The sequence below is a fragment of the Gymnogyps californianus genome, chromosome 28, assembly GCF_018139145.2.
Source record: "Gymnogyps californianus isolate 813 chromosome 28, ASM1813914v2, whole genome shotgun sequence".
In the NCBI taxonomy this organism is placed as follows: Eukaryota; Metazoa; Chordata; class Aves; order Accipitriformes; family Cathartidae; genus Gymnogyps; species Gymnogyps californianus.
The window spans coordinates 7176479-7194283 of NC_059498.1; the positions used below are offsets into that span (position 1 = coordinate 7176479).

The 17805-nt window shown below is 66.4% G+C and overlaps 4 protein-coding genes across 4 annotated transcripts; 1 reads left to right on the forward strand and 3 right to left on the reverse strand.

Annotated features, from left to right (window-relative positions):
* Nucleotides 1-558: 558 nt before the first annotated feature.
* On the reverse strand, nt 559-5253 carry DHX58 (DExH-box helicase 58). The gene is made up of 12 exons (XM_050911717.1): nt 5086-5253; nt 4767-4968; nt 4442-4632; nt 4089-4205; nt 3681-3807; nt 3410-3592; nt 3069-3325; nt 2797-2946; nt 2356-2517; nt 1826-2016; nt 1475-1571; nt 559-1179 (listed from the first exon to the last, which is right to left on the reverse strand). Exons 1-12 carry the CDS (start codon nt 5251-5253, stop codon nt 1000-1002), a joined length of 2025 nt encoding a protein of 674 aa, XP_050767674.1. The 3' UTR covers nt 559-999.
* A 1296-nt stretch (nt 5254-6549) lies between these two features.
* On the reverse strand, nt 6550-13195 carry KAT2A (lysine acetyltransferase 2A). The gene is given in 19 exon segments (XM_050911860.1): nt 6550-7177; nt 7397-7481; nt 7692-7755; nt 7926-7962; nt 8072-8186; nt 8486-8629; nt 8707-8817; nt 9133-9259; nt 9334-9542; nt 9680-9816; nt 9902-10009; nt 10156-10262; nt 10364-10555; nt 10859-11040; nt 11188-11277; nt 11664-11809; nt 11901-11972; nt 11975-12023; nt 12968-13195. Coding segments are annotated over 19 exon segments (2397 nt in total). The 3' UTR covers nt 6550-6983.
* A 1056-nt stretch (nt 13196-14251) lies between these two features.
* LOC127026554 (heat shock protein 30C-like) lies at nt 14252-15184 on the reverse strand. The gene has a single exon (XM_050911862.1). It carries the CDS (start codon nt 15001-15003, stop codon nt 14395-14397), a length of 609 nt encoding a protein of 202 aa, XP_050767819.1. The 5' UTR covers nt 15004-15184; the 3' UTR covers nt 14252-14394.
* Nucleotides 15185-16051: 867 nt separating this feature from the next.
* Nucleotides 16052-16861, forward strand: LOC127026555 (heat shock protein 30C-like). Its single transcript, XM_050911863.1, has one exon. The coding sequence runs from the start codon at nt 16109-16111 to the stop codon at nt 16691-16693; it is 585 nt and encodes a 194-aa protein (XP_050767820.1). The 5' UTR covers nt 16052-16108; the 3' UTR covers nt 16694-16861.
* The last annotated feature ends 944 nt before the right edge of the window (nt 16862-17805 follow it).

The following is a 17805-nucleotide window of genomic DNA, read 5'->3' on the forward strand; positions in this document are numbered from 1 at the left end:
GCCCGGCGAGCCCAGCTTCCCCGGGGCGGCCCCAGCTGAGCCCGCAGAGCCCCGCGGGGACACCCGGAGCTGCCGGGGCCGGGACCGGGGCCGGGGCACACAAACCCTTCCCCAAGCCCGGGCGCCCAGGCAGGGCGACTCCAGACGCGCCGTGCCGGACGCCCCGCTTCAGCCTCCGCAGCCCTTTCATTTCTATCAGAAGGTCAAATCCTCCCGCAGCTCCGGCTGCGTTCTTGTAGGGCTGAGCTGCCCCGGAGGGTCCAAGGCTCGTTCTGGGCCACGGGAAGGTTTGGTCTCGGGTGGGCAGGTGAGGTGGGTCGCTCAGGCCACTGTCTGCAGGGAAAGGTGGGACTGGGGCAGCCCCACACATGCAGGTGCCTCCCTGGGGACCCCTGCGGGGCCAGCGTGGTGCGCGGTGGGATCTGGCTCTCCAGCAGGTGATGGGGTGGTCCGGCTCTGGTGCGAGGGCTGTCCCGCATCGAACCTGCCTGCGCGCAGCGAGCTCTCGCGATGAATGAGACCGCCAACGCTTCCCTCATTCCCAGCGCACACGCACGTTTTTAATGGAGGACAATCAACTTCACAAAGCAGACCGGAGGCTGCCAGAGAAACGCTGGCCCATGTCCTGGGCCCATGTGAAATGGCTGGTTCTCCTGGCAGGGTTGCAGAGACAGTTCCCCGATCCCGGCAGTGCTGGGGGACAGGAGGGGAAGGCAGCGGCACAGGGAACAGCTGCCAGTGGGCAGGGAAGGGTTTGGGTGCTTTCCCATCCCAGTGTCTCGTCCGTTCTGCGTGGGCGCAGCAAAGCCTCCTCCTGCAGTCGGGAGCTCTAGTGAGGGATGGGCTGCGGCAGCTCAGTCCAGCAAGGAAAAGAGGAGCGAGCCGTGGCTCCCTGTCTGCACGGGCCTGGAGGGAGGGTCCCATGCCAAGTGCGACGGGAAGGGTCCCACTGCCCCAGGAAGTGGCCTGGGAATAGTCCTCTTCTGAGCAGGGCCCACGCTAGAAGGACTGGCCGTGGGTGCTGGAGCAGTACTCCAGGTAGTCAAACTCCTCGACGGGGAACGTCACAGCACTCCACTTCTTGTACCGCCTCTTCTCAGCCGGCGTCTCCACCACGAAGTTTTTGATGCAGAGGATGGGCAGCTTCACCTGCCGGTAGATCATCTCCATTCCCCAGTCCTGTGTGGGCAGGGAGGGGACAGTCATGCAGCCCATGGCGCAGCGTCCCTGGGCTGCAGGGCCACGCACACCGGGGAGGGAGGCAGCTCCTTTCTCCCGGGGTACGTCCCCCTTTGGAGACAGCTGCCCGTGTGCATGTCCCGCACGCGCAGCACGCACAGCACACGGGCATGTGCTGAAGGGAGATACAGCTCCATTCCTCAGCCAGGAGCTGGGGCACAAGGCACGGCCCCTCCTGCCCCTCCAACTCCGACTGGGCTGCAGCCACGGGGGGATTGCCGTGTGCCACGCTCACCTGGCTGCACGTGCTGCACATGATGCGGCAGCCGGGCTCCCAGTCCTTGAAAGTCCGCTGGAACTGTATTTTCCCAGAGGAAACTCTGTAATACAACCTGCAAGGAAGGGGCCGAAAGACACTCTAAGGATGACGGTCCAGAGGACAGAAACAGGGCAGCACATGTGCTCCTGTAGTCACACAGTCCCACGAAGCCCCTGTGACCTCCCCAGACCCATGTCCCCAACAAAGAACTGGCAGCAGGCTGCTGCCACCCCCTGCCCATCCTGGCTGGAGAGCGTGGCAGCTCGTGCAAGTGATGCCTGACAGCAGGGCTCTGCCCGCTCACCCCTGCCAGCGCCCAGCTCCTACCCGAAGTTGGGGTTGATGTTAACGTGGTGCATGCCCTCCACGGTGCGGATGTCGCTGCCGCGGCACACCGCTGTGTTGCAGTTGACACAGTAGAGGTAAACAGCATCCGGGTCGTGCTGCTGCCGCCTCTCACTGATCCTGGCCTCCTTCATTAGCCAGCTGGCAACGGCAACTCGCTGCAGCTCCCTGATCTGCAGAGGGCAGGGGGAAGCAGGACAGCGGGGAGGACAGGGGTCAGAGCAGGGCTATGGGCACAGACAGATGGCAGACATGGCAAGACACACGGCCGCAGAGAGATGCACCGTCCCAGGGAGCGCGAGCCGCACGGCAGGACGGGCAGGGCCGGATGGGCAGGACAGCGTGGCACGCGCTGCCCCATGCACCTGATGGCTCCCCCTCCCAGGAGCCGGTGCTGCCCCAAGGGGAGAGCAGGCGGCCGAAACCAGGGCGCAGAGCGCTGTCCCCAGGCAGCAGATGCGGGCAGGAGCTGCCTGGCCCTCCTGGTGCTCAGGGCAGTGCCCAGCGCTCACCTTGAGGCGGTACTCCTGCTCGGGCATGGCCTGGACCGCTCTGATCGCCCTCTCCATGAGCTCCACAAGGTCCTCGTTGAGCAGCTCACGAGAGACCTCTCTGCTGTTGGCTTTGGCGAGGACAGAGTAGACGCTGTTTTTGGCACGGGCACGGCCCCGAGCCTGCAGCGGAAGGGCCAAACGCTGTGGTCAGCAGAGGCGGGCCGTGGCCAAGCCCCCCTGCCTCCCACGCCACCCCGCGAGGACAGATCCACCCTCCACACCCCACTGTGCCTCGCCGAGGGGACGCTCTGCCAGGGGCTGGGCTCATCCCCAGGGAGCTGCCAGCGGGCATGGGATGCAAGAGCCCCCGTGTCCCACCCCCGTGGTTTTGGGGCGTCCCGGCAGGCTGCCCCCCACATGGGGCTGGGCAGAGCAGCTGGAGAGAGCCCGGGCAGCTACCTGCATCATGGCAATCTCGTTGGTCATCAGCCCGTAGCGGACCACAATGTTGCACTCAGGGATATCCAGGCCTTCCTCGGCCACGCTGGTGGAGAAGAGCAGGTTGAGGGCTCCCTCGCGGAACAGCTTGATCACGTCCTGCTGCTCATTCTGGGGGGAGAGGGGGTGATGCTTCAGCAGCTGCATAAGGCTCCGAGCCCCTGGCAGCACCCGCAGCACCCGCAAAGTGTGCAGAGAGGGGTTGGTTCAGCTCCTTCCCACCCTCCGCTCACCTGCGTCATGTGCCTGGTCTGGTTGCTGTAGCCGGCACCGGTGAGGACGGCAGCCCTGATGTGCTGCCCGCAGAGCGCGGCCGTGTCCTGCAGCCAGCTGAGCAGGCTGTGGGCGCTCTGCCGGGTCTTGGTGAAGACAATGCCGCGAGCAGTGCCCAGGGGCTGGAAGTGCTCCCGCAGGATCTCCTCCAGCTTGCCCAGCCTGGGGTTCTCGTACCGCCGGTCACCGGCGAGCGCCTGCAGGCTCGTCCTGTTCTCTGCGCAGGCGAGCGGGGCGTCAGGGGGGCTCCCCGCTCCCCAAATGCAGCCAGCACCAACCCCCCACCAGGCCCCTCCGTTACCCTCAAATGTGGCAGTGAGGAACCGTTCGGTGGGGTCTTTCATGTCCCTCTCGGCAGCGTAGAACTGCTGGAGGCACTGGAAGGCGTCAATCATCCGCACCGTGTCGTTGATCAGCAAAGCGTCGTTGTACTTGCGCAAGTGCAGCGCGCACACCCGCATCTTGCGACAGAATGTCTCTGCCGCTGGCAAGGGACAGGGCACGCCGCGGTCACAGCCTGGCCCCACGGCTGCCGGCTCTGCCCCGCCGCACCCACACCACCACCTCCTCACCTCTCTTCTCCAGCTCCATGATGCGCTGCTCATAAATCTGTGTGCCAAAGTCCTGCAACAGGCCGGGCATCTCCATGTACTGCTGGATCTGTTCCATCACCTTCTTCAGCCGCTCACCAAAGGGGTCCTGGGAGCAGAGAGGGGCTCAGGACCCGAGGATTCGGGGACTTTGCTCCAGACAGCCTCGGAGGCGAAGCCCAGAGCACCTGGCCTGGGGTTAGGGGCTGTTTGCACGGCAGGACCCGGACGGTTGCGGGATCCCCCTGCACCAAAGCTCTGGGTCAACCGGTTCCTCGCGCTGGCCTGAGCTAAGTGGATGGAGGGACACAGCCCCCTGGCTCAGCAGGGTCAGGGGTCTCGTCTTGCACCCAGTGAGCAGCCCTGTGGCTCTGACCAGCCGCCCCTCACCTGCGCTCTCTCCTGGCACAGGTCGTACTGCTTCCTGGGCTGGGGGACATGGATCTGCAGGTGCTGCACCTCCTCCTGCGCCGATGTGATTTTCTCGGTGTCCAGGTTGGCACAGATCTGAGAGGGCGAGACCCCGCTTCCAGCCCTGAGCCCTGCAGCCCAGGGCGACGCGGCGCAAGGCGCTCGCTGGCACCCCGGCGAGTTTGGGGATGTCTCCCCCGGCCAGCTGCCCAGCGCCTGTACACCGGGTTATCAATGCCCACCCCAAGGGACACCCCGCTGGACCCCAGGGGAAGCTGTGCCCGTGGCCGCTGCACCCTGTCTCGGCGCAGGACGGGGGGCACAGGACCCACCTGCAGGATGTGCTCTACGGCCTCCTCAAAGGAGGTTGCCCCCCCAGTGCCGGGGGACGCCGTCAGGCCCAGGACCTGCGGCAGGTCCTGCTGCCCGCTGAGCTTGCGCTGGAGGTAATTCAGCATGATTTTGTTGTAGACGGCTTCCTTGTGCGTGTGGTGGCACTCATCTATCACCAGCAGTGAGAAATCTGCACCGGGCGAGGGAGGTGAGCGGTGAGCCGTGCAGGAGCCGCCGGGCAGCGGCAGAGGCTCAGCCGGGGCAGTCACACCCTGGGCCGGCTGTGGGGAGAGCAGTGCTGGGGCCTGGGGGTCCCGCACCCACCCATCAGCTCCACGTGCATGTTCTCCTCCTCGCTGACCAGCGCGTTCTGCAGGATCTGGGCCGTGCAGATGACGACGTCGCTCTGCTTCACCATGCAGGCGAAGAAGGACTTGTGGCTGCTGTCCCCGCTGATGGCTGTCACCCTGAAGGTGTCCTGCAGCACGTGGAACTCCTTCTTGGCGTGCTGGTCCACCAGGTGCACCTGCGCCCATGAGACCCCGCTCAGCAACGGCCTGGGACCACCGCCCGGGAGCCCATGGCCGGCGGGCACTGGTGCCCCGTTATCCCCGGGGCAGGGGACGGGGGGGTCGGGGGGCACCTTGTTGACCAGCACGGCCACCCTGCCGCCCCGCCGGCTCTCCAGGTGCCGCCGGCAGACGTGGACGGCAGCGCGGGTCTTGCCGGCGCCCGTGGGCAGCCAGATGATGCTGTTGCAGCCGCGCAGGGCCGGGGCCACCGCCTCCCGCTGGTACCCCCGCAGCTCCATCCCGCCGGTGCCGGTGCCGGTGCCGGTGCCGGTGCCGGTGCCGGCCGGGAAACGAAACTCGGGGCGGCGCGTCCTGCCGGAGCCCCAGCGAGGGGGGGCCCCGCCGGCCGCGTTGCCGGGACCGGGCGGGCAGCGGGGCCGGGCCGAGCCGGGCCGGGCCGGGGCGAACCGAGCGGGGCTGAGCCGGGATGAACCGCGCTGCCCGCGCCCCCGCCCCCGCCGCCCCCCCGGCGCCTGCCCGGCCCGCAGCGGCCCGGGAACCCCCCCCCGGGAGCCCCGGCCACGGACAGAAACCGAAACCAGGCGGAGCTTCCACAGCCGCGGCCGCCCCGGTGCAGCCCCCCCCTGCACCCCAACAGGCCCCTGCTCCCTGGCCAGCCCGGGCCCCCCAGGGCAGCACCGTGCACCCCAGTGAACCCCAGCCCAGTCCAGGGGCTCTCTGCATCCTCCCCACCCTGAGCTGCTCCTGTCCCTCTCCCCAGCTCAAATGCCCCCCCGAGCACCCCAAGCTGCCAGCCCACCTGGTTGTGCTGTGGGGCCAGACTCAAGGATGCAGCTGGGTCCGCACAAGGACATTTATTTAAAAAAAAACCAAAACCAAAACCAAAAAACAACAGTCAAGTGGAATGGGTGGCAGGGAAGGGGTGGAGGGGGCTGGTCCCACCAGCGTGAGGCCAGCGAGCCACAGAGCATCACCAGCGCCCACAGAGCGATGACAGTACGGGGGGCAAGGCAGCAGGGGACCAAGCGAGAGTGGGGGACAGGCCAGTGCTGGGGTCGGGCACTCCCCAGCCCAGTGCCCAAGGAGGCGCAGGGGGAACACGGTCCGCGAGGCGCAAGGAGGGGGCAGCAAGGGGGGAGGCGAGCAGGAGCCGACCCCACACCCAGGGGCAGAGGCTGGCTCCCAGCTGGGGCAGAGCAGGGGGAGCAGAGGCCAGGGAAGTGCCGGGCATCCCACTGCCCCGGCAGCCAGAGGAGCAGCAGCCAGGGCTGCCAGCCCTCACCACTCCCAGCCAGGCGAGGGGCAGCCCCGGCTAGCAGCAGGAGCAGGCAGGAAGGCTGTGCAGGCAGGGAGCACTGTGCAGGCAGGGAGCACTGTGCAGGCAGGGAGCACTGTGCAGGCTGCAGCTGGGCTGGGGCAGACCTGCCCCCAGGACGAGGGAAGAGCTGACAGAGGCAGCAGCAGCTGGGGGGCGCAGGGGCAGAGCACCCCCTCACAGCAGGACCCTGGACCACGAGCAGCATCTCTGCCTGCAGCCCAGGGCGGGCAGGGCTGGGCCCTGCCGTACATTCAAGAAGAGGGGCAGAGGCTGCCTGTGCGTGGACGGAAGCAGAAAACCAAAGCACTTGTGTGCCCCTGCCCTGTCGCGGAGAGCTGGGGCAGAAGGCACGACCCTGGGGAGCGGGGAAATGCTGGTGCCAGTGCCAGGGGGCTCCCGGCCCCCAGGGAGAGGCAGGAACTCAGCGCTGCCCCTGCCCCGGGCAGATCCCAATGAGGGGGCTCCAGCCCCGCTGCTCACACACCCCCAGGAGAGGCAGCTGACAGCTCAGGGATAAAAGCACTGGGCACCCCCTGCCCCCTCCAAGGGAAGGCCCAGCTCCCCCGGGCTGCTCAGCAGCAACAAACCCTCCAGCAGCCCCTGCCCACGGCACGGGGCTGGGTCCCACAGGCAGCCCTGTCCCTCCCGTGGGGGGGGCTGGTGGCCAAGGTGGGGTCCAGGCCAGCTCCCCTACTTGTCGATGAGCCCCCCCTCCTTCAGCTTGAAGTAGAAGAACTTCTCCAGGGTGTTGGCACATTTGCAGTAGTCGCTGTCGGGCGGGTTGTACTCGCGGCAGTTGGTGATGATGCGCTGCAGGTCGGCGATGAACAGCTTCTTGGTGACGTAGTAGCGGTTCTTCAGGCGCTCGGTCATGGTCTTCAGGTCTGGGGGTGGGGAAGGGTCAGGTCGCCCAGGCCTCTGCACCCCCCCAGCCATGGAGCCGGACACTGACCGAGGATCCCAACTTGTCCCTCTCTCTGAGCTCCCAGAATCCCGTCACCCCCAGCCATGACACCCCCTCCCCAGCACAGATCCCCCCCAGATGGGGGGTCTTCAGCCCTCCCTCCACAATCCTGCCCCGGGGTCCGGGCACAACCACCTACCAATGGGGAAGCGGATGATTTCATAGTAGTCCGGCGCCTCCGACTTCTTCACCGGCTCCATGAAGGGCCACGCGCTGGGGTGGGTCTGGGGAGAGGGCAGGGGGGCAGGTTACAGCAGCGAGTGCACGCAGCCCCTGCCGGCCCCAGCACATGGGGGTCCCGCTCCCGGCACGCCTGGGTCACCCCACCAGCCCCCTGAGGGCAGAGCCCAGGACAGCCTGTCCCAGGGGAGGCACCTCCGAGGGCTGTCGGGGGGACAGGCACCCCAGAATGGAGGGTCCCCTCCTGCCCGCACCTTGATCTGGGCCAGGAGGTTCTTCAGGGTGTTGTAGAGCTGGTCCGGATCCTTCAGCTCTTTTCTGCAGGACAAAACCAGCAGCCGTCAGCCCGAGGGCGGGCAGCCTCTCTCCAGCCCAGTGCTCCCACCTCCCCATCCCAGCACTGGGCCACTGCTGGGGCAGAGGAGCAGCCCAAGCCGAGCGCCGCAGCCCAGCTGCTGCAGGACCCCACCCCCCCCCGCAGCACTCACCCCTTCTCCTTCCCCAGTGGTTTCCATCCCGTTTCTCCTGGAAGACAAGGGTCAATGTCACCATGTCTGCCCCACGCCCACGGGCGAGGGAGGACAGAGCCCTCCTGCCAGACAGCCCTTCCCCACCAGAAGCCGGCAGGACTCACGGATGCCAGGGACGCTCTCGATGGGGATCTGCCGCACGCCCTCCTTGAAGCAGGTCAGGCCAGGGTAGACCTTGCGGATCTGCGCCTGCTTCCTCTCAATCAGCTTCTTGATGATCTGCGGCGGGGAGGTGAGCAGGGACTGCAGGATGCTCCGGGGAGCCAAACCGTGACGTGGGACCCCACGGGCCCAGAGCATCGACTGCACCCGCTGCCCAGGGCTGGAGCCAACCCCGGCCACCATAAATGCCACCGCAGTGTCCCCTCTCTGCCCCGCGAGCCTGCTCCCGGGGGAGATTCAAGGGCCGGTTCCCAAGGACCGGCGCATCCCCACACCTCTCCCCTGCCTTCAAGAGGCGGCTGGCAGGGGCCCGAGCAGGCAGAGCCTGGCAGCGCCCGCCCGCCCGCAGGATGTACCTCCTTCTGCTTCTTGATGATGTGGGAGAGCTCGGTGTAGGGGATGCGGGGGTTCAGCTCACACTCCATCAGGGTCGCCCCCTCGTAGTCCTTGATGTAGCCCAGGTAGCGGCTCTTGGGGACCTTGATGTCCTTGGAAAAGCCCTAGGAGGGAGAGGGCGGGTGGGAGGGTCTGGCGGGCAGGAGGGCCGAGGGGAGCCACCCCGGGGGAAGGAGCCCACCTGCTTCTTGAAGTAGCCGATGGCGTACTCGTCCGCGTAGGTGAGGAAGTAGAGGATGTTGTGCTTGATGTGGTACTCCTTCAGGTGGTTCATCAGGTGCGTTCCGTAGCCCTGGGGGAGCCGCCGTGAGACAGGGACCCCCCCAGGCAGCCCGAGTCGGACAGGACACACAGCCCCCTCCCACCCACGGACATGGGCAGCTGGAAGATGTCCCAGAGCAATTGCTGCTGCTCAGGGCCAGCCAGCGCTGAGCGGGTCTGGCTGCCCCAGGGGTCGGGACACCCCCGGGCTCTACCAGCTACAGCGAGACCAACCTGCGCCCTGCAGCCCCCCACCCACCATCCCGCTCCTCCCTACCCCACAGCCACCGTGCTGGGCTGCCGGGGACCCCCGTGCCATGCCCATCACCCACCTCCCCGCTCTCACCTTCACTTGCTCGTTGGACGTGACGGCGCAGAAGACAATCTCCGTGAAGCCCTGGGTGGGGAACATGCGGAAGCAGATCCCCCCGATCACTCGGCCGTCCTTGATCAGTGCCAGGGTCTTGTGCTTCCTGCGGGCAGCACGGCCGAGGATGAGATGGAAGCCCCCCACACCAGCCCTCCCTGCGCCCCCCCAGCCACGCACGGGTCGAAGACGAGGCGGGTGATGTACTCCTTGGGCATGCGGGGCAGCTGGTGCGAGAAGACGTTCTGCAAGCCCACCAGCCACATCAGGATCTTCTTGTTGGACTTCTGCGAGAGCGAGTTGCCGATGACGTGGAACTCGATGATGCCGCGGCGCTCCTCCAGCCGGGCCGTCTCATCCCGCGCCGCGTTTGCCGACAGCAGGCTGGTCTGGGGGGGTGCGGGGGGTTTCACTGGCCCTGGCACACCCTCTGTGGGGAGAGCCCAGCCAGGCCCCGGTACACCAGGAAAGCAGCTCTGCGGCCCTGCAGAGCACCGGTGCCGCCTCAGCATCCCCGACCCCGTACCTCGGGGCCCAGCATGGCAGCAGGGTCCGTGATGGTCAGCATGACCTCGTTCACCAGCTCCATGGGGATGTCTCCCATGACGCGGATCCGCTTGGCATCTTCCAGCGTCAGGCTCTCGGGCAGCTTCCGCTTCTCCCCTGGGGAGTGGAGCAGCACGTCCAGCACCGGAAGGGACCAAGGGAGGTCCCAGCTCCCCCAGTGCTGGGCTCACGCCAGCCCTACCTGGCAGGGGCTCCGGAGTGCTGGTGTCCATGCTCGCAGCAGAGCTGCTGTTGCTGAGCTTCTTGCTGAAGAGTGGAGTGGTGGGCACGGTGACGGTGCTGACCGCGGCTGGAAAAGACCAACGATGCCCGTGACTGCCAGAAAGCAGCTCACCATGCCGTGGCAGCCCAGCCACCGCCACCGGCCAAGGCTCACCCACACCTTGGTCCTTTATCCTACCGCCCCCGAGCTGGGTGGGCTGCTCCCCAAGATACCTGGGCGAGACACCAGCTGGGCACCCTCCGCGGCCGGCACAGTGAAATCGGCCTCCCAGATTGGGGAGTTCTCGCCATAGATCTCCTCCTCCAGCATGGACAGGAACCTGGCAGGGAGCAGCACGTCAGCCACACTCGATGTGCGAGTGCCCCGAGGGAGGAGAGCCTCCCCAGCAGCGCAGCAGCCATCCCCGCATCGGGCACCTACTTGGGGAAGTGGGTGAGGATCAGCGTCCGCTTCTCCGGCACCAGCTTGTCCTTCTCCACCCGGAACTTCTCCAGCAGCTGCCGGCGGGTGACCGTGAAGATGGACTTCAGGAGGCTGCGCCCGAAGACGTGGGTGGTCTCGTAGCGGGGAAGGCTGTCGCAGCTCTGCGGCACGTGGCAGTAGCACAGCCACCTAGGAGACAAGAACGTGCTCCATGACGGGGCTGGGACCAGCAACCCCAGAGCATCCGCACCCCTCCTGGGACAACGCTGCTGGAAGCAGGGACGAGGAGAGCAGGCGTCCAGGGGGTCACGGCTGATGTTATTTGGAAGCAGTCTCCCCACTGGAAGCCTGCTCTCCTGGGAGAGCAGACCAACAACCCAGGGGAGCTGGGGAGAGACGAAGACCCCGGGAGTCAGGGGTCAGCCCCACGCAGGGGCGGGAGGAGCGGGCAGACCCCCAGGCTGGCTGGCTCAGACCCCCTCCCGCCCTCACCTTGTGTAGTTGACCTTGTAGGTGGCCACATCATCGTTCTGGGAGCGCTGCCGGAACTGGGAAGGCGTCTCCAGCTTCCAGTAGTTGAGGCAGAGCAGGAACATCTTGGAGAGCTCGTACATCGTCTGTCGCTCCTTGGGTGGCAAGTGGCTGAACTTGTACTGGACAAAGTTCAGGACTCCCTGGGGAGAGGAGGGGGCGGTGGAAGTGCAGTGGGTGCTGCACCAGACCCTTCAGTGCTGCCCCCTGAACAGGGAGGGGACCGTGCAAGAGCAGCAAAACGCAGAACAAGTCATCAGTGCAATGCGTGAGCCTGACAGCAGCCTCACCTGCTCAATGTTTGGTTTCTCGAAGGGGGGGCTCCCCAGGGACCCCTCGACCACAGGCTGGCTCATCTGCAGGATGCACTTCCGCAGGAGCTGCGAAGACACCATCGGGCACGATTACTCAAGTCCCAGGCACACCACGAGTGATGGAAGCGGCAGAACGCTGCTGCGGGGCTGCACCAATTTACGCAGCCAGGAAGGTGCCAGGGTCCACGCCGCAGCACACCCGTGTCTCCCCTGGAAACCTCCCTCCTGGAGGAATTCAAGGCCAGGAGAGCAGTTGCTCCCAGGACAGGGTCGGCGTTTCAGGTCTCCGGCTGGGCTGGCGGGACGGCTCACAGCCGCAGACTACAGCTCCCAGCAGAGCAGGCAGAGGACAAGCAGCGGGACAGCAGCCCCAGCTCCCCGGCAATGCTGAGGGACCCTGCGCAAGCCCCGCCGTGAGCACGGCCGTGAGACGTGCCCAGCCCCAGACGCACCTTGAACAGGTAGAAATACACCTGCTTCGTGTCCGTGTCCTCCTCCTTGTGCACCGACATGAAGAGGTTTTCCACGTCCACCACCATGCCCAGCAGCCGGTTGATCTCCTCCTCCGAGACGTTCTCCAGGTGGGACACGTGGTCCGCTGCGGTGGAGAGAAAGCCGCAGTGAGACCGGGGGGGTCGGCACCACTCCCTCTCCCCAGGGGGGTCCCGGGCGCCCCGCAGGGGGGTTACCCAGTGCATGGCCACAGCTCCGGCAGGGCTCGCTCAGGTTGGTCACCGGCTGCTGCAGGTCCATGCGGGGGCAGTGGGAGGGTTGGGGTTCTTCCAGCCGTTGCACTTGCAGGCGTCGTTGGCCTGGGACGAGCGACAGGAGAGGCCGTCATGCAGCGGCCCGTGCACTGCCTCGTGCCAAGGCTGCCGCCTTCTCTGGCCAAACAACCCCCCCTGCAAAGTCTCCTCTACCTGTCCCACCCATCCCTATGTATCCATCCCAGCTTTCCTCAGCACCCGTCCTGCATGACCCAGCACCCTAACACTCTCCCACATTTCCCCTGTGTGCAGCCCCAGGATCCTCCACCCCCTGCCCATGGATGTCCTTGCACCTCCCTTACACAACTCAGCACTCTCCTCCTGCACCCCATGCCCACGCACGGCCCAGCACCCACTCCTGCATCCCATGCATGGTCCAGCAAGCTCCTCCTGCACCCCCCAGCCATGCACGGCCCAGCATCTCCTTCCCGCACCCCATGCACAGCCCATAGCCCCGTCCTGCGCCTCCCACCCATGCATGTCCTTGCACCCCCTCCTGCACCCTCTGCCCAGCTCAGCACCCCCCTCCTGCATCCCCTGTTCATGCATATTCTTGCATTCCCCTTGTGCACCCCCTCCTGCACCCTCTGCCTAGCTCAGCACCCCCCTCCTGCACCCCCTGTTCATGCATGTCCTTGCATCCCCCTTGTGCACCCCCTGCACAGCTCAGCACCCCCTCCTGCAACCTCCTGCCCATGCATGGCCTTGCACCCCCCTCCTGCACCCCCTACATGCTCCTCCTGCATCCCCTGCCCATACACGTCCTCGCACACACACCCCCTGCATCCTCTGTCCATGCACGTCCTTGCATCCCCCTTCTGCACCCCTCTGCCAGCTCAGCACCCCCTCCTGCACCCCTCTGCCCAGCTCAGCACCTCCCTCCTGCACCCCTCTGCCCAGCTCAGCACCTCCCTCCTGCATCCCCTGCCCATGCACGTCCTTGCACCCCAACCCCCCCGCCGGTCCTGCCCGGTGCCGGTCCAGCCCACCTTGCAGGCCGAGAAGACCCCCAGCTTCTCCAGCTTCTTGCCGCGGGGGAACCCGCGCACTTGCGCCTTGCGCTGGCTCGCCCGCTGCTGCTGGCTCAGCCCGGGCCGCGCCGGATCACTGGACCCCGCTCCTCCCGCCGTCGCCCCGCTCCCAACCCCACCGCTCCCCGCTGCAGCCCCCGGGCCCGGCGGGGGCCGCCCGGGCTGCGCGGCCTCCGGCTCCGCCATGCCGGGTCCGGCGTGCGCTCCGCGTTCACTGCGCCTGCGCGCCGGGCACGCCGGGATCGGTAGTCCGCTGCGGTGGTGATGGGGGGGGGGGGGGGGAGGTCGGTGCTCCCGGGGCCGGTTTACGTCGCCCGCAGCCCCGGGCGGGAGCGGAGCTCCCGCCCGGGGCTGCGGGCGACGTAAACCGGCAAGGGAGGATCAAGGTCCGGGCCTGACGGGGACCAACCACCCCGAGAGCCCCTCCCGAGGCGGTACCGGTGGCGTGGGACCATCACTGCCCGGAGGAGCCCCCTCCGGTAACCGGTACCGTGCCCGGTTCGGCGGGTGCTCGGCGCTGCACGGCGCAGCTCGGCTCCCCGCATCCCCCTCCAAATATGGAGCGCGGCCCCGCCTTCTCCGCCAAATATGGGGCGAGGCCCCGCCCCTCCACCTCCCGCGCCCCGCCTCCTCACTGGAAACACGGGGTGGGGGCCAGGCCGCCGCGCCCCGCCTCCTCCACCCAATATGGAGTGTGGCCCCGCCCCAACCCCGGCATGTGCCCGCCTCCCGGGCTATATATGAAGTGGGGCCGTCCCCTGCCTGCCCATTTATGGGAGGCTCCGCCCATTTCGCTGCTGAGGGGCGTGGCTTGGCGGCAGGCTGGGTCGCGGAGGAGCCGGCAGCGCCTGGAAGGTGCCAGCAATGGCGGGGCGGGGGGGGGGGGCACGGTACGCGGCACGCTGGCACGGCACGGAGGATGCTGGCATAGCACGGGTCGTGACCGAGCGGGTACCGCACGGGAGTGTCCCAGCACCATCCCGAAGATGGGGGTCGGGTGCCCAAAGGCTGCCCCGGGGGGGAATGCTCAGGGCCCCCTCCCGGGATGCTCAGCGCTGTGCATGTGCTGGAGCCCCTCAAACAACCTCCTCTGCCAAGGCAGGGCTGGGGTGAGGTGCCAGGGACTTGCCCTGTGCCAGCACAGCCCGGCTCCCTGGGCTGCTGTCCGGCTGCGTGGGCACAGCCAGGAGCGTTGCAAAGCATGGGGCCAGGCAAGACCAGCAAACACAGAAACTGCGCAAATAAAAGTCAGGAATATTTATTACATATCAAAAAAGCTACATGTTTTGGGCAGAGACCCCCCCGCCGGGCCGTCGCGCTGTCCCTGGCATGGTTCCGCTGCTGCCCTGGCAGCCGGGCTCAGCCCGGCCCTACGCCGCTCCCCGTCACGCCTTGGCACGCTCGGCTGCGTCGTCGGTGCTGGATGTCGGCTGCGCCACCGCCGGCCCCATCTGGATGGGCACGTTCCTCTCCGGGACGGCCGGCAGGGCCAGCCTGGGGGCCTCGATGCGGAGCTGCCCCTCCTTGGACAGGGAGCACTTCAGCGCCTCGGCGTCCACCTCCTCGGGCACGTCCCACTCCCGCTTCAGCACCTCGTACTTGTAGGAGAAGGAGCCCTTCTCATCTGTGCTCTGCGTCTCCTTCTGCCCCACCAGCACCACCTTCCTGCCCACCACCTTCACCGACAGCTGCTCGGGAGCAAAGTCCTTCACGTCCTGGCAGACGGAGAAGCCCTCCCCGGAGCCCTGGGTCAGGGCTGCGCTGGTGCTCGGGGCTCGCTCCGCAGCGATGCCGATCCGGCTGGGGCTGCTCCCGCTGCTCAGGAACTGCTCGAAGCTGCTCATGAACTCCCGAGCCCTCTCCATCTCCAGCCGCAGCTCTCGCTCCAGCTCGGCGAAGAGGGTGCCTGGATGCGGCCAGAGGGTGCGGATGGGTCCCAGCCACGGGAACAGCGAGCTGGATGTGGGCGGCATGAAGTGCAGGCGGCAAAGCATCTCTGCTCCTGGTGCGTGCTCCTGGTGCGTGCTGCGGCTCGGCTCTGTGCAGGGGCTGGAGCGCTGCTGGGCTGGGGCCGGGGAGCGGCGGGTTTTATTCTCCCCTGCCCAGGGGTGTGCCCCTTCCAGAACGCTCTCTCCCCACGCACCCTCCCGGAGCCATCACCTATTTTTGAGAAGCTGATTATCCGCCAGCCAAAATAGCAGCGCCTGCTTCTGGGGACGAGTCACACGCCGCAAATAGGGACCTGCAGTCACCGCTGGGAGCTCGGGTTTCTGCAGAGCCACCGTGAGACAGCAACGCCCGCGGGACTGCCGGCCGCGGGGCGAGCAAAGCCGTTCTTGCAGCCCCCGCGCTGGGGGGCTCGGCGGAGCGCAGGTTGCGCCGTGCCAGGAGCGCGTCGCTTCAGCCAGCACGGGGACAGTCCCACCCCTAAAGCAACGTGTTCCTACGTCACCCGCTGCCAGACGCCTCTCGCACTTTCTAGGCCCCTCCCTCCCCGGGGGCCATCCGCCGTCCTGTCCCAGCCTGCGCACCCCGCCTGTGCACCCCGCCTGGGGAGGGGCCCATGGGCTGGTTTCTGGTCTCACCTGGGGGTCCCCCCCTGAGCAGCTGAGGGTCCTGCAAACGGGGCGGGGGGCAGAGGGGCTCTCCTGCCTGCAGATGGGGGGAAATAGGCCACGGGGCGGGGGGGGGAAGGCAGGGAGGAGAGGAGCCCAGCCCCGCTCCCTGCCTGGGAAGTAGAAAGGCCACAGATTTTTGGCAGCGGTGGCTCAGGCATCCCGTTCGGAGGCTGAGGTGATGCTACTAATTATAAGCCAGGAGAGCAGAACTGCAAGACTAAGGGCGAAGGTATGCTGGGCACGACGTAAGAGGTGCCTCTCCTCATGGATGAGTAACAAGAATGAGCTAGAACGGGCTAGAAAGAGCTGAGCTCTTCTCCCGAGGATGACGTGATGTGTGGGATGAGGCCACTCCTCCCAGGAAGGGGAATAAAAGCTGCGGGTCACAGCGCCGAGGCAGAGTGCTCCCAGCTCGAGAGCCAAGAGCCAGCAGCAGCAGCAGCAGCAGCAGCAGCAGCAAGCAGCAGCAGCAGCAGCAGCAATGCTTTGCCGAATGCACCTCGCACCGTTCGCCTCCAGCTCCCTGGCCAGCCGTCTGGGCACGGTGAGGACCCTCTGGCCGCATGCAGAGACCATCTTCACCGAGCTGCAGCAGGAGATGGAGAAAGCTCGGGAGTTCATGAGCAGCTTCGAGCAGCTCCTGAGCAGCCACGGAGCCACCGCCATGGAGCGAGCCCCGAGCACCAGCGCAGCCCTGACCCAGGGCTCCGGGGAGGGCTTCTCCGTCTGCCAGGACGTCAAGAACTTTGCTCCCGAGCAGCTGTCGGTGAAGGTGGTGGGCAGGAAGGTGGTGCTGGTGGGGCAGAAGGAGACGCAGAACGTCGATGAGAAGGGCTCCTTCTCCTACAAGTATGAGGTGCTGAAGCGGGAGTGGGATGTGCCCGAGGAGGTGGACGCCGAGGCGCTGACATGCTCCCTGTCCAAGGAGGGGCAGCTCCGCATCGAGGCCCCCAGGCTGGCCCTGCCGGCTGCCCCGGAGAGGAACGTGCCCATCCAGGTCAGCCCTGCAGCCCCACAGCCCGGACCAGCCTCCGAGGATGGAGCTCCCAGCAAAGCCCAGGTGTAATGGGAGGGAAGCCGATGGCCCGCGGCAGGACCGGAGCAGACAGCAGCAAATCTTGGGTTTTAGCCCCGACAAGCTCCATCAGCAATGATGTCACTTTTTTCACTATACTGGAATGTTTTTGTATCCAATAAAAACACTTTTGCATACAACTTGCTTGTGCTCTCTTGGTGTTGACTGATGGGGAGGCTGGGCCCTGGTCTCAGCTCTTGATGCCAGAGGAGCTAGATGCACAGAGAGGGAAGACCCTCTCTTGGTGCCACAGGGCAGCACAAAGTGGGGCCGACAGTGGACCCAGAGGGAGGGAAGGGATCTGTGAGCACGGTGCTGCTCAGGGTGGGGGGAGGCAGGAAGCTCCCAAGCAGGGAGGGACAGCCCCACTCACCTGTACTGGTGCAGAGGCAGCTCTCCCAGGGAGCAGGCAGGCTGCCTTCACTCCCTCCTCATGCTACTGTCAGCATCTGCACCAGCTCCAAAGCCCCTCGCTCCCTGGCCGATGCCACTGAATAGGAAGACAACTGTGCTGGACAGCCCGGCCAGGTGTAGGGTGCCCCTGTTGTAGCCACACTTTCCCCCACACAGCTTGGAAAGGGGCTGCTGGAGCCCCCCCTGAGATCCCAGCAGCAGGGAGGGTGAAGCCCATCCCCAGGCACTGTGTGTAACCACCGTAAACGCCCATGGTCAGGCCCGGGCAGGCAGCAGGGATGCAGGCAGGCAACGCCTGTTTGTGCTAAAGCTGCTCTGAGCTCGGACAGCCCTTCCCCGTGGCAGCACGGTGCTGGCAGTGAGGAGGCTTGGCTCCGTGGAGCACTGCTGCACACCTCCGCAGCCAGCAGCAGGTCCCCAGCCCCGTACCAAGTCCCTTGCAGCTGAGCAGCACAGGCTCAGGCAGCAGCAAGGCACCCCTTAGGGCATCGCAGGCTCCTTCACAGGGATGGAGACCCGGAGTCCTGGAAGGAGCTAGAAACCAAGCCTTGTCAGCCAGGAACCAAGTAAAAGAAGCCAGCAGATGGCAACAGCACCTTGCATTGTGTTCACAAGATTGTTCCGAGTTGGGATTGGGGAAGCCTTTCTCCAACAGGTCCGTCTCTTGCTGCCTGGAGAAACCAGCAGCA